Raw genomic sequence first — 16,279 nt, 5'->3', positions numbered from 1 at the left:
ATAACCATCTAGCATAATTCAAAAATATATATACACTATATATTACACAAATAAATGTGAAATGTTGGGCAAAATGTACAGTAATGATAAAGATACATACAGATATAAATAGTGCAGATGTACGGTTATATAATTCCTGTATAATAATAATTATTAATTAAGGATAACATGTACCTTTATTTGTCCAAATAATCCTCCCTAATTTGGAAATGGAGGTTTTGCCATTTTGTCTTGCTTATTTAAATATGACCTTGTCATTCATTATAATAACTTTTTTAAATGAGCAATGTGCCTCATTGCTGATAACTAGGAATGCACCGATACATTGGTTGCCAAAAATAAAACTACCGTCATTTTGCCGATAGAAAAAATATGTGCCGAAAAGATTAGCTTACCACACGCATATTGCGGCCAGTGCCATTCCATAATACGCAGCCTCCGCGGACACTGCTCTGTCTCCACGGCCATTACTCTGCTCCAGTGATCTCCCAGCTATTTTTGCATGATGCTGCCGTGACCTCCGCCCACTGGGCCCTTCCCCAATCAGTTAAAAGGACTGCCAAAGTAAGAGCTAGAAGTGTAGGTAATTTGTGAGTAAATATAAAAGTTATTTTTTTATAAAGTTAGGCACCTTCCCCTATTTTGAGGCTGTAATTGGTGCCAAAGGTGCTTCAACAAAGTATTAAGACTGTGAATACTTATGTTCATGTGTTTTTTTTTTTTTAAATTTGCAAAGATTTCAAACCAACTTCTTTCATGTTGTCATTATGGGGTATTGTTTGTAGAATTTAGGTTAAAACAATGAATTTAATCAATTTTTAACATAACAAAATGTGAAAAAAGTGAAGCGTTGTGAATACTTTCCAGATGCAATATTATATATATATATATATATATATATATATATATATATATATAACTACCTGTAATGGCCAGGAGTTATATCATCAGAGACTGCTCAACAGCCTAGGAGGGAACAAAATGGCTGAAAAAGCAAATGGAATGGCAATGGGGATCACAGAGCAGTCACTGCTAGAAAAGGGCAAACCCAGAGGTATGTGTCATAATTTGCATGTATACTTTTTACACTTGTACATTATGGCAAGATCTGACAACTGTTGACCATGCTACAGTTCTGCTTTACCATCTGAATTAGCATTTCTGGTACAGCCAATTCTTTTATGACTATTTACACCTGTGTTTGAGTAACAATAGCATGGCACTTTAAAATCAACAGATTACACATTTCTATGCCACACTTGAATACTCTCATCAAAGGAAATATGTGATATGTTGTTGACCTTTCAGCCCTAAAGCCTACTTGGCTTTCTCCTAGCTCCTTTCTGACATGTGGTTTTAGCTTTGTAGCTTCAAGAGGATCTAGGATTTTATATGCAGAGCTCAGCTGGGATATACATCTCTAGAATTTCTACTTTCCAGGAGCTCGATTTATTTAGGGATTGGGCATAGAAAACTTGTATTCCTTTTTGACTGGTAGCATAACGACAGCATAACTAGTTGGTATCCCAAACTATATCCAGCATGTACTTCTTTTTTGTTCCCTTAAATGTCTTTCAGCACTCCGTAGCCACCAGGACCATAACGCACAAATTGCAACTTGCATCTCCAAGGTGGATACGTAAATTTGCTTCCCATCACACCTTTCAGCAATTCTATATGTACCCCTTACCAAGTTATAGAGAGAGGAACATCTTGTAGTGGACATAGCAGACCCCTGACTAGGTAGTGAAAGTCATAATCTAAAAAGACACAAATGAATGTTTATTGGTAAAAATACAAGCAGCGCAAGTACCTGAATTGAACCTGGCGTCATTCTCTCGCAGTCCTCAGTCCATAACAGACATTTACGGACAGATGTAAACATCACAGATTTTACGAAATGTCCATGAATTTACAACAGTTGGCAACCATGGTCAGGGACTACAGGCCTAGTGCCCGCAAACAAAAACTACAGCAGTTTGCTTGATTTATAATATACAGATATAAAGTAGGTGGGGGCAGGGGCCTATCTACAGTGAGGCAAACAATGGATCCCTGTACCGGAATGATGCCTGAAGCTGCAGGCATCACTCCAGTATTGTTTTTTAGAGCTGGCAGGCGGCTCTCTTGTAATAGCAATTGGAGCGGCTACCTAACCGCCCAATTGCTATTACAAGCAGCGGGAGGGGACGTCCCCTCCCCCCTCCTCCCACTGCGTTCCGCGGCTCTCTCAGGCCAGATAGCCAAGCAAAGCCAGGAATGGCTGTTCGTAACAGTAAACTGGAAAAAATGACATAACATCACTTCTGGTTTACTTCCGAAACCATCAGCGCCATTTTAAAAAGTATAAAGCATTCAAAAACACTGATGTTGTTTTAAATGCTTTTAAGGGCAGAGGAGGGATTTGGGGTCTTTTAGACCCCAGATCTTTCCATAAGGTGGTCCTGTCACATGCCTATTCCTGTCAAAAGGATGTTTACAAAAAAAAAAAAAAAAGCAAAAGTGTGAGAAAAAAAAAAAAAAAACATAATAAAAAATATGAAGTGCTCCCGTTTTCCGGTGATCGCATGCAAAGGCGAACGTGCGTGTCAGTCCCACACACAGCGATCATCCCACACGAGTGAGGTATCACCATGAACGTCAGATCATTGGCAGTAATGCTAGCACTAGTCCTCCTCTTTACTTCTGAACGGGAAGCCTCTAAAGGCTTTTAAAACATCACCTATGGATAGTAAAATTGACATAGTTTGTCGCCGTTGCACGGCATGCGCAATTGTACAGCGGCTGGGGTGGGACAAATTTAGATGCCTGGGGGAGCACAAAACTAAAATACACCACTGGGTGGGGGCTATATAGACATATATGCTTTAGTTTCCCAATCACAGGACTAAAGCCACATATGCTTTTTGTTTCTCTTGATATATTCTTAGTAAGAGCTGCTATGCAAGAAATTTGCAGTGGTTTGATTAAGCTATCAATCTCTTATAACTGCACAATACAACAGTTTAACCACAGGGCAGTACATGTTGATGAATAATCCCATCCCTTACATAAACTTGAATGGATAAAAAGTACTCATTTACGGGATTCATTTCCCATTTCAGGTTCAAACCACTCAGGTGATTCATACTGATAAAACAATAAGTTACCAAAACAAATGGATGATGCACTGTACATCCAGAGATGCAGCTAAAGAGCTCCTCATACCCTGAAAAGAAATGGTTGTATACAACAAGCTTACAATTTACCATACATGCGACAATCTGATTGTGCAATCTCCTTTAAAAACTGTGCAAAAATCCATGCAATTTGTAGCCAAACAGGCAGGTTTTTCTGCTTCAGAGCTGTTGGTAGATTGAAAGACAATTATACAAATTTGATTTTAGTGTGTATGGTCCACATAAGAGGTTGCAGGATCTGCTTATAGAGATAATTGTCCAGTCTAACACATACCGCATCTTTAGCTAAACGCCAATGCATGATTTAGGAACAGCAATGTCACTTGAACTTGTAAATACTGCAGCAGCCAAGAGCTGCCAGGCAGCATCAATGTAGTTTTCACCAGGGTAAAGGTATTTGTTTTATTTCATTTTTAGCCTCAGAAAACAATGGAGGATGGTTAAAGCGTACTTATGGCCAAAGTGTAAAATCATATATTCATTTGCACATTGTATTTCAATCAACGATGTTTTGGAGTTTGTAAATTTACTATGTTAAGAACCCTTAACTCTTCATTCCTTGAATTTTGTGACACCTATTCCCTATGCCCTGTTTGTAGGCACTATTGTGTCACAGAAATGACAAAGCCTGCCTTCTGAACTATAGAGGGACTGAGAGGAGGAGTTTCAGGAGGCAGAATCAGTACAGAAATCACTTGTTAGCAGGTAGCCACTGAGTGTATTATCAGCTTAAAGTCTGTAAGGTGGCCGTATGCTGGACCCCCTTCTTCATCCCACCGGGTTAAACTGTACTAGATTGGCATGATCCCCCGCTGCCAGACACCGAAAAGCTGCTTCACCGGCCTGCCGCTTAATTACGCGTCCTTATTGCAAAGCCATTACGGCTTACAGGGATTCCAATTGGTCAGCACCATCAAATGGAGGGCGCTGACCAATCAGAAGCCGCCCAGCCTGTACTGTCAGCACTGCGAGGAGAAGAGAGAAAGCCACTGGGATTTCAAATCCCTGAACCTGTAAATTGGCTTTTCAGCGTCTGACACAAGGGGATCATGGCAATCTGGTACAGCAGGACTGGGTGAGAGAGGATCCAGTTTAAAAGTTACCTTACAGATTTTCTGTAAGGCTGGGTTCACACATGTCCAGCTGCTGGTTGTAGTCTGGAATCCAATTCTTTTGTGTTCACTGGTTCTGGTGCGATTCAGGGACAAAATTTTTCCCCGAATTGGCACCAGAACAGGACACAAAACGCACAGGACCCTTTTCAAACCACACTGCGGCTGCCCCAGACATGTGTGAACCAGCTCCATTGAAAACCAGTCACATTCACATGTTATATAAATATGAACCCAGTCTAAAGGTGAACTTACATTTTAAGCACATTGTGTTGTCTAATGTTGCGACTTACTGTGCCTTGAAAAAGTATTCATAACCCTTGAAATTTTCCATATTTTGTCATGTTACAACCAAAAACGTAAATATATTTTATTGGGATTTTATGTGATAGACCAACAAAAAGTGGCACATAATTGTGAAGTGGAAGGAAAATGATAAATGGTTTTTACATTTTTTTTACAAATAAATATCTGAAAAGTGTGGTGTGCATTTGTATTCAGCTTTACTCTGATACTCCTAACTAAAATCTAGTGTAACCAACTGCCTTCAGAAGTCACCCAATTAGTAAATAAAGTCCACCTATTGTACCTATGTGTAATTCAATCGACAGAAATAGAGCTGTTCTGTGAAGCCCTCAGAGATTTTTTAGAGAACCTTAGTGAACAAACAGCTTAATGAAGGCCAAGGAACACACAAGACAGGTCAGGGATAAATTTGTGGAGAAGTTGAAAGCAGGGTTAGATCATAAAAAATACCCCAAGCTTTGAACATCTCATGGAACACTGTTCAATCCATCATCCGAAAATGGAAACAGTATGGCACCACTGCAAACCTACCAAGACATGGCCATCCACCTAAACTGACAGGCTGGGCAAGGAGAGCATTATTAAGAGGCACAGCCAAGAGGCCCATGGTAACTCTGGAGGAGCTGCAGAGATCCACAGCTCAGATGGGAGAATCTTTCCACAGGACCACTATGAGTTGTGCGCTCCACAAATCTGGCATTTATGAAAGAATGGCAAGCATAAAGCCATTGTTGAAAGAAAGCCATAAGAAGTGCCGTTTGCAGTTTGTAAGAATCCATGTGGGGGACACAGCAAATATGTGGAAGAAGGTGCTCTAGTCAGATGAGACCAAAATGGAACTTTTTGGTCTAAAAGCAAAACGCTATGGGTGGAGGAAAACTAACAATGCACATCACCCTGAACACAACATCTCCACCGTGAAACATCGTGGTGGCAGCATCATATTGTGGGGATGCTTTTCTTCAGCAGACAGGGAAGCTGGTCAGAGTGGATGGGAATATGAATGGAGCCAAATGCAGGGCATTTTTAGAAGAAAACCTGTTAGAGTTTGCAAAAGATTTGAGACTGTGGTGGAAGTTCACCTTCCAGCAGGACAATGACCCTAAAATATACAGCCAGAGCTACAATAAAATGGTTTAGATCGAAGCATAATCATGTCAGTGGCGGCTGGTGCTCAAATTTTTTTTTGGGGGGGGGGGGCAAACAGAAAAATTAGTGACCAGCGTGCCCCCAATCAATGCAGAGTGCCACAGCATGCCCCCATCAATGCAGAATGCCACAGCATGCCCCCATCAATGCAGAGTGCCACAGTATGCCCCCCAATCATTGCAGAGTCCAACAGCGTGCCCCCAATCAATGCAGAATGCCACAGCGTGCCCCCAATCAATGCAGAGTGCCACAGCGTGCCCCCCAATCAATGCAGAGCGCCACAGCGTGCCCCCCAATCAATGCAGAGTGTCACAGCATTGTCCCCAATCATTGCAGAGCGCCACAGCATTGTTCCCAATCATTGCAGAGCGCCACAGCAATGTTCCCAATCATTGCAGAGCGCCACAGCATTGTTCCCAATCATTGCAGAGCGCCACAGCATTGTCCCCAATCATTGCAGAGCGCCACAGCATTGTCCCCAATCATTGCAGAGCGCCACAGCATTGTCCCCAATCATTGCAGAGCACCACAGCATTGTCCCCAATCGTTGCAGAGCACCACAGCATTGTCCCCAATCGTTGCAGAGCGCCACAGCATTGTCCCCAATCAATGCAGAGCGCCACAGCATTGTCCCCAATCATTGCAGAGCACCACAGCATTGTCCCCAATCAATGCAGAGCGCCACAGCATTGTCCCCAATCAATGCAGAGCGCCACAGCATTGTCCCCAATCAATGCAGAGCGCCACAGCATTGTCCCCAATCAATGCAGAGCGCCACAGCATTGTCCCCAATCATTGCAGAGCGCCACAGCATTGTCCCCAATCATTGCAGAGCGCCACAGCATTGTCCCCAATCATTGCAGAGCGCCACAGCGTGCCTCCCTCAATGCAGTGTTTCCTCCCCCCCCCCCCAGACCAATGCACTTACCTGACGGTGGCTTCCTCTTCAGTCCCGGCGGCAGCTTTTCCTCACTCTGTCCCCCGGCGCGTCTCCACGAGTACTTCTGGTCAATGCAGAGCGCCACAGCGTGCCCCCCAATCAATGCAGAGTGCCACAGCATTGTCCCCAATCATTGCAGAGCGCCACAGCATTGTTCCCAATCATTGCAGAGCGCCACAGCATTGTTCCCAATCATTGCAGAGCGCCACAGCATTGTCCCCAATCATTGCAGAGCGCCACAGCATTGTCCCCAATCATTGCAGAGCGCCACAGCATTGTCCCCAATCATTGCAGAGCACCACAGCATTGTCCCCAATTGTTGCAGAGCACCACAGCATTGTCCCCAATCGTTGCAGAGCACCACAGCATTGTCCCCAATCGTTGCAGAGCGCCACAGCATTGTCCCCAATCATTGCAGAGCACCACAGCATTGTCCCCAATCAATGCAGAGCGCCACAGCATTGTCCCCAATCAATGCAGAGCGCCACAGCATTGTCCCCAATCAATGCAGAGCGCCACAGCATTGTCCCCAATCAATGCAGAGCGCCACAGCATTGTCCCCAATCATTGCAGAGCGCCACAGCATTGTCCCCAATCATTGCAGAGCGCCACAGCGTGCCTCCCTCAATGCAGTGTTTCCTCCCCCCCCCCCCCCAGACCAATGCACTTACCTGACGGTGGCTTCCTCTTCAGTCCCGGCGGCAGCTTTTCCTCACTCTGTCCCCCGGCGCGTCTCCACGAGTACTTCTGGTCCCGCCTCCTCCTCGGCCAATGGCAAGGGGTTTGCCTTGCGGCAAATCAGGAAGCGCGTATCGGACGCGCTCCCTGATTGGCCAGGAGGAGGATCGGTGTGACAATAGCGAACTTTCATTCGCTATTGTCACACAATGGGTGGAGTCGGGACGCACTGCTCTACGCCCCGGCTCCACCCTTTGCATCGCCCTATTAGAGCCTCTGGCTCTAATCAGGTGATGTTAAAAAAAAAATCCCCATTAAGCTCCATGCGTCCCATATACACCGGCCGCCACTGATTCATGTGTTAGAATGGTCCAGTCAAAGTCCAGACCTAAATCCAGTTGAAAATTTGTGGGCAAGGCTTGAAAATTGCTATTTACGGACACTCTAAATCCAATCTGAGAGAGCTTGAGCTATTTTGCAAAGAAGAATGGGCAAAAATTTCACTCAAGATGTGTAAAGCTGGTAGAGATATACCCAAAAGACTTTCAGCTGTAACTGCAGCGAAAGGTGGTTCTACAAAGTATTAGGGGGCTGAATACAAATGCACGCCACACTTTTCAGATATTTATTTGTAAAAAAATATTGAAAACCATTTATCATTTTCATTCCACTTCACAATTATGTGCCACTTTGTGTTAGTCACATAAAATCCCGATAAAATACATTTATGTTTTTTGTTGTACTAACAAAATGTGGAAAATTTCAAGGGGTATGAATACTTTTTCAAGGCAATGTAGATAAGGATTAGATCACATTATATGGCAATTTACTGCAGAAAACCAAGTAATTCCAAGGGGACGCAACATACTTTTTTCAAGCTCACTACACTCAAAACTGAGAGGGCAAATCAATGCAGATGAGAACTCTTAGAAGCACAAATTAAAAACGGTAAACCCTCGAGTCTCAACTTATTAAAAACCCAATCTGTTGCTTCAACAGCAGGGCAGGTAACATGGGCCTACTCAGCCATGGCCAAAGTAGAGTTAAAAGATTAGTCTCGCCTTCTGACCTAGTGGAGGATTATGAAGTCCAGACAGAAAGTGACAAATTGAAGAACTTGTCATTCTTAAAAACATTCACAAATTATTATGGCATGTAAGCTTTTTCTTTTTTTTCCCCCCATTTTAATGAAATCCCAGGATGTTCCCATGACAACCACTCTTGGAAAAATGACAAAATGATTGAGAAAGCCGCCTAATGCATGGTTCTACTATAGAGACAGCTTGTACTGAACTGAACGGAAAATGTGCATTGTGGGTAAATAAGTCCATTACTACCAGCACTTGAAGATAATTTACTGGAATTTTACCGGGTGTCTATGACAATGTACTTAGCCTTTACAGAGAACACACAGAACTTTACTGAATGAATGTACATACTCACCAGAATGCAGATGTCAACAGGCAAGAAGACCTGCCGCCGGCTGCTGTGAAAAGGAACGGCTCTCAAGCATGTAACGATGCCATGTGCTTTGCCAATGTGACTGGCAGCATGGTCCGCGTGAACATCTTTAACATCTACAGTAGAGGGGGGAAATATACATCCATTATTTGATGCATTGATGTTTAAATGTAGTTTATGTTTTAATAAACACCTAGATACATGATGGCCAAAAGCTAGTAGACATCTAACTATCACCCCTACCGTATGAACGAAATTATGTGAACACCACTCCAAACAATTAAGTTCAAGTCAGAAAAGGAAATTTATTACTGCACTTTGCGTTGCACTAGCAGGAATTAATTCTCTTTTCTAAGTGCAACTTAGCAGTTTGGATGAAACGCTCACCTTGATTGATCTATATATTTTCTTAATAATTTCAGGCTTTTTAAGTAAAGAATTTTTGATTTACTTCTAAAATCCTTTTCTTATAGTGCATCAAAGGATACAGAGCATTTTAATTATGGTAGGGTTATGCTGCCACCTTCGGGTGATTGGATGATGACAAACAAAAAAGCAATAATCCACTCCAAGGCATAACCCCTCCGATTCAGGCACAGCCTCCGTTTTTGTACAAGTCATGAACAGTAGAGGAAGAAAGTTGGGATCCCTGTGTCCTGTGATGTACTCCAAGAAAAGGACTTTACAGGTAAACCAGTCCTTTTTCTCCATCGTACATCACTGGATACAAGGCATCTTCATATCTATTATGTTAGGGAAGTCCTAAAGCACTAAATTTGAGGGAAGAGCAACAAGGCAACAAGCCCCAAAAACCAAACTAGGTTAGAATCTCACACAGCCGCCTGCAAGACCCTTGTCTCAAGGGTAGCGTCCACAGAGGCCCAAATACCTAACCTGGTAAACCTAGTAAAGTTTTGAACGAAAGACCAAGTCGCAGCCCCGCTACTTAAGCTACAGAAGATTGATTTTGAATAGCACTGGAGGCACTAAACACTCCTGGAAGAATGAGCCATTACAGGAAATAGTGTGACCCTTCCTTCAAAGCTGTAGGTTTGAAAAATAAGCTGACAAATCTATATAGAAACAGATTTTGAAGCTGCGTGACCCTATATGCAGAAAGTACTAAATTGAGGTCCCACAGAGTCCAGACTTGAGAAACAACGTGCACAATACTATGCACTAAAGCAAGTACTAAGGAATGTTGAAAAATGAAATAAAAGGTGCGCAAAAACGAAATTATATTACAATAGCAGCAACTGAAACTCCAACCGTGATGGAGTGTATGTGAATAAAAAATTGGGTAAGTGCGCTCAGTAATATGGTGGAAAAAATTAAAATATAAAATATACATCAAAGAATATAAATTAATATTGTAAACAGTGTAACAACAAATGTTGTGCATTGGATCACATATGCATAAAGCCAAGTCCAAACAAATAAGTGACCACTCAATCTTCTTGGTGATAAAGGTGCAAAAAGTGAATGGAATAAGGATTCGCAGACTCCAATTGCCCAACAGCACCACGTAAAGGCTGATATAGTGATGGTACATCTAGTCACTCTCTACCATATTTACTGAAATAAATGTATTGTGTGAACCTGCCTACATTAACATTCGACGGCTGTGGGTCCTTAATTATGGTGACAATAAAGTGTTCTCAACCATAAAATCAGGTACCTGGTCGACCCTGTGTCTCCCACTGACATCACTTCTGCAAAAAAGAGCCCTTCAATTCATGTGCCTACCACCTGTGAGAAAGAGAAGCAGCACAGCAAGGGAAAACATCCCTGCAGTCCAGACACATACCAAATTCTTCACATTTATAGCTTAATGAATGCTTATCATCACTGCAAGGGATAATGGCAGTGTAAGCCAGTTTTCTATTTCTGGTTAATCAACATCTTAGGCTCGTCCGATAAAACTAAAACTATGGTCAAACTCTAAAATCACATACAGTTTGTGATAAATACCCTAATTTTCTTTCTTTGCTTATGTCTCTATTTGTAAATAGCTGTTGATCCTGACAGTAAAACCATCAGATAGCCACTTTGATAGGGTGACAGCACTCTTCCATCTGCAATGAAATCACTGAAGTGTTGTCCCCCTTGCTGCTGCTAGCATCATTTACAGCCCTATCAGTGAAAAGCTATACCTCCACAGCACAGTGCCCTATCTTCATGAGCTAAGGGAAATAAGGTAAAAGCCCAGCTTGATTACTCCCACCAACTCCAGCACTGTCTCGCAGGGTGCAGGGGAAATCCCGCTTCTCAGCTTCATTTACGTACATTTTACGTTCATTAATAAACAGGTAATAAAAACCAGCCAATTCCATCAGAAATGCGCTCAGCTCCTAACGCTTGCTTTATACCCGTGTCTGTGGGAATTCGCAGTGAAAAACACGCTGCTGTGCGAAAATGCGTGAACATTCTGAATTGCACCCCCACGCATGTAAAATGGCAATGTGTGTACAGAAACTGCAGGGAAATCGCATGGTCATTTTGATTTCTGCATTTTAAAAAAGGTGCATGCACCTTTTGCAGCAGGAAACGCACACACAGAAACCCATTAAAATAAATAGGCTGCCGTGCCTGCGCAAACACGGCCCCCATAAACACTATCCTTGGGTAACTTCCTATTCGAACTGACAAGCGCAGTGCCTCAGCTATACATTACAATCCTGTAATGTTCTTTTTTTCTGAACTACAGAACATCTCATCCTCTCCATAACACGAAGGGGAGGTGTTATGTAGTACATAGAATAAAACTAGACAAGGCTGGAATTTCAGTGCAGAAGTGGACTGTGCTGTTGGCTCATACAAAAAAGTGAATTTCTGGCAGAATCCACAAGAAAGTTTCTGTACTTACAGCATTTTTAAAAGGTGCATGTGTTGCAAGGATGTACTGCATATGTTAGTTATTTTATTTTGTTCAGATATGACACTTTAAGCTGGCTATAGCGGTTTTCTAGAAGAGAAGACTTGCAAATAAGATATACTTTGGGAACACTGTAGCGCTTGCCGTTCCAGAAAACCAAATAAAAAAAGAAAGTTGATATTACACAGTAGTGTTGGGCAGCTGTGATGTGCACACCAGACTAAACATCAGTAAAATATACTGTTTATAGCAGCGTCGTTCAAAGCCACATAGGTGTTATGAACGCATATTTCAGGGTCAAATGTCTTGTCTTTATTGTGCAAGAGATTCCAAGGTGACTCATTCAAGTGGTCCTTGGCCCGTTTAGGCCCCTTTCACACTACGTCAGTTGTCATCCATTTTTCGTCAGTTGTTATCAGTTTTTCGTCAGTTGTTATCCGTCTTTCATCCGTTGTCATCCGTTTTTACATAGAGATGCATTGATGTCCGTTTTTCATCCGTCAACGGATGGATGAAAAACTGACAAACTGACAGCGTGTGTGAAAGGGGCCTTAGGCATTTAAACAGCAAACAAAAAAAAATCACAGTTTGAGATCTACAGGTATGAAACAGTCTCTTACTGAGATATACAGGGGTTGGACAAAAATATGGAAACCTTACATAATTTGCAGGTGTGAAAGTGATGCCATGCACCACGACTTCGGAGCGCCTTGCACGGACTTCACATAATGGAAGTCTATGCAAGTTGCTCCGAAGTCGCCCCGAAGTAGTACAGGACCCTTTTTCTAAGTCGGAGCGACTTGTGTCGCTCCTATTAGAACGGGTCCTGTAGCAGTCAATGGACTGCGAGGGAGCGCGACTTGTCAGGCTGACAAGTCGCGCTACTGTGGATCGACTCTTAATCCATAAATATTTAAAACTGTAAACAAAATCAGCCAAAATCAGAGGGGCGCTCTTCAAGTATCCCTCTAGCAACTGGCAAAGAACCCCCTCTGCCTTTTGCTTAAATATGGCTCCGGGAAATTTCTGGAATGTTCTGGGGGAGTAAGTTGACAAATGACCTATCCTAGAAGACCCCCCAGAACATTTCCAACTAGCCAACCTTTTATGACCTATCACATCAAAAGGGGGATGAAAAATTCCTACAGCCAACATCTCATAAGGGAAAGCAGGGGGCCTTAAAACAGGCTATCCACCCTTTCCTCACATTCTTTTGCTTCCTCTGTGTGATGAGACATCTACCGAACAGGTTGGAAGCCTCAAGTTCGTCATTCACTGCCTGTGCTGCTACGGAGTTTAAAAGAGGGCAAATTCTTGGCGCCCAATAAGCTGGTGCCTCTGTGACTGAAGTTGCAAATTTATTTGTGGTGTCGTGAGGTACAGTATCAAAGGTTATGGCCGCATATAGAGTTTCCGGGAAAACGTCGCCTGATAAGCATAAACGCGGTCGACATGGTCAACGGACCGAAAGAGACAAAAAGGACATTGTGCAGGATTGTGACCTGGAATAAGATCGGTCAGTTCCCTGGAGAATTCAGGTTGTCTTGGATGCCAAAAGGCGATCCAACACCATATTCGGTAACAATTTTGTTTTCTTTCCTGGTGTTTTCCATTTTTGTCCAACCCCTGTATATGGTTAATTAATAAAATAGCATAATTGTTATTTATTTTTTCTTACACCTACTTAATCAAGTCTGTATTGGCATTTTTATATAAAGCAGACAGAGCTTCAGTAACCCTGAAAATCCAGGGTGCTGCATAATGCAAATCTTGACTTCATTAAGGAAGTCAGTACTTGGCCCCACCTCCTTCCGCACCTGTGTTTTTAACCTTACAGTGTGATGGGTATAAATCCTAGCTCCAACTAAAAATTCGATTTTTCTCTTACCGTAAAATCCTTTTCTCTGATGTTTATTGAAGGACACAGCTCCAGAATCTTCTTAACCATTGGGTTATGCTGCCCCCTACAGGAGTAGAACACAAGGCAGGAAAAAGCTTTAACACGCCTATGGGGTATTCCCAGGGGATATACTCCCACACTCTGCTATAGGCATTCAGTTTTGTTGCAAGCAGTGTCAGAAGAAAAATAACCCAACTCAATAGAGGATCATTACTCCTGGTCCAACACCTGTCGACTTAGGCAATCTGCCAAACTTCCCTGAGCAGCCAGGACATTTATTATGCCCCTTTGGTGATTGACATAGGCCACAGCCGAAGCATTGGCCGATTGGATTCGCCTAAGACGATTGTGCAAAGATCCAGACAAGGTCTGAACATTCGAAGTTCCAGTACATTGATAGGCAGTCTGGACTCCTCTGAAATCCAGACCCCCTGAATTCAATCTGTGCCGAGAACGCCTCCCCACCCGGACAGGCTGGCATCTGAGATGACCACTGTCCAGTATAAAAAGGAAGGAAAGAACAACCCTGTCGACATGCCAGAGACTGAAGCCACCAATTCAGGGATCCTCTTGTACCCCAGCTCAACAGGATCAGGTTGTCTAGAGACTGTGGACCTTGTTCCATTTGACAGAAATCCCTTTGCAGAAATCTCGAATGAAAATGTGCAACAGGACCACCTCAAAAAGGTAGAAACCATCAGGCCCACGCAAGTAGGTCCAGAAAGACGACCATCTGTTTAACAACAGCATCCTGCAGTTTCTGAAGTTTACCCAGAGGCAAGACACTCTAGCTGAGGTCGAGACCAGAGACTGGCCCAGACAGTCCAGCTTGGTGGATGGAACCAGAACAGACTTCTGAAAATCAGAATTCCACCGGACTCCTTCAGAATAATTTCCCCATATTTCAATCGGAACTGTCGGGGACACCGTTCACTGAAGATCCTCCAGGTACCCCAGTACCGCGATCCCCTGCAGACGCAACAAGGCCCGCACCTGGGCCAACACTATCGTGAAGAACAGCAGAAGTGAGGCCAATGGCTAACGCCGCAAACTGATAATGTTCCTTGCCAATGGCAAAACAGAGGAAAACGCTAATGACCAGAATCCCTCATATAGATAGAAGCGAGAAGATCCCCCTGATATAGGGATGCCACTACCGTACGAATGGATTCAATTCGGAACTCATACACCCGCACAAATCAGTTAAAGCTTCGAGGTCCAGGATTGGACGTACCTTGCCTTCCTCCCTGGGGACTGTAATCAGGTTGAATAAAACCCCTGAAATTGTCACAAAGTCGGAAACGGGATAATCACCCCTTGCAGTAACAAGTCTTGCACTGCCCCAAGAGACCCTGTAAGTGGTCTGAGGACAAAGCAGGTCGGAGGGAAACAACCTTTCTGGAAGACAAGACCAAAACTCGATCTTGTAGCCGTAACAAAATACTTTGTCGAGCCCTTTTCCTATACTAGGGAGGTCCATAGATCTGGGGAAAAGTGGTCGACATCCCTCCCCCTCCACCGCAGATATGGGTGAGGGCGCCCCTTCATGCTGAGGGAGCCTGTCAAAAAAGTCTGGAGAGCCCACTCATGGCTAGCCAGACAAGGTCCTCTTGGAACCTCCGGTAGAGGCCCAGAAGGGCAGTTTCTCTCGAGATCCTAAGAGATGACAAAGAGATGTCTTATGAGCCGAGAAGAATGGGCCACGTCTGACGGGGCACTTTTTCTTTGTTGCTTGTGGAAGAAAAGAATTCTACCCCCCCTTAGAAATCCTTAATGATGTTATTCAGGGCTGCTCCAAACAGGTGATCCTCACAAAGGGATATCAGATAAGGCCTTCTAAGAAGTCTGGTCAGCAGACCAGCATTTCAGCCAAAACACGCAGAAAGACCGCTGCTGATACGTACAGCCTAAGACCAAGGGAGCCACAGCAAAAAGGGGATCACAGGAAAAAAAAAAAAAAACTGTAGCCCCCTGGACCAGCCGGTTAACCAGCTCAGCAAAGGCAGTTAAATTACTCCCCCTCCACTCTTTTGCGTCATTCTTGTCAAGTAGCGGGAAGAAGGGGAACACCGTTACCGCCATGGAAGGGCCCTTGGTACTAAAAAAGGACCGACACCTCTGATGTAGCAGAAGCGGCAACTCCATTCGCAGGAATTTTTTTTTTTTTTTTTTTATACATAGACACAAAACCGGCAGGCGAGGGTCGATCCCCCAAGGGGACGCCGACCCAGGGCCCATGAATACCCTATTTCACCCTGCGAAAAAACAAAAAGGGGGTTGCCCTCCGAGAGGCCTGTATGAAATAAATGGCCCTCTTAAATAGGCCCGCCCGCCATGACGCGGAAGCAAGGTACCCAGATGGTCCGCAGCGCTAAAAGGGCAAGTGCCCTACGCAATAATGGTGGCATGCTGTCATAAAAAAAAGGTGATCACCCCCACAGCGCCCTCCCAAGGAAGGCACCAAGCTGGCCGCAAACCACAGCCTAAATTTTGGTGAAGGCCCAGCTGCACAGATTCCATCCAAGGGAAGGCGAGTGGCTACAGGACGCTCATGGAGCCCCCCCCCCCCCCCCCCCGCTGCCTGGGCACGAGGCCCGCCGGAGTCGACCGCCCAGGGACAACAGGGGAGAGGACGGATGCCCAAACGGAGGGTGGTGGCTTCAGCAATCCTCACTGGGG

General features: G+C 44.0%; 1 protein-coding gene across 1 annotated transcript in view; it reads right to left on the bottom strand.

The window, feature by feature from the left end:
- Positions 1 to 16,279, bottom strand: part of NDUFAF6 (NADH:ubiquinone oxidoreductase complex assembly factor 6) — a 115,793-nt gene that overhangs the window by 60,595 nt on the left and 38,919 nt on the right. Inside the window, exon 6 of the mRNA XM_082259350.1 lies at positions 8,808 to 8,941. Within this exon, the coding sequence (XP_082115476.1) occupies positions 8,808 to 8,941 (134 nt within the window). The remainder of the gene's footprint in view (positions 1 to 8,807; positions 8,942 to 16,279) is intronic.

The sequence above is a fragment of the Pelophylax lessonae genome, assembly GCF_965119305.1.
Source record: "Pelophylax lessonae genome assembly, chromosome: 5".
In the NCBI taxonomy this organism is placed as follows: Eukaryota; Metazoa; Chordata; class Amphibia; order Anura; family Ranidae; genus Pelophylax; species Pelophylax lessonae.
The sequence above is the reverse complement of the archived record's forward strand: the minus strand, read 5'-3'. Positions and strand labels throughout refer to the sequence as shown.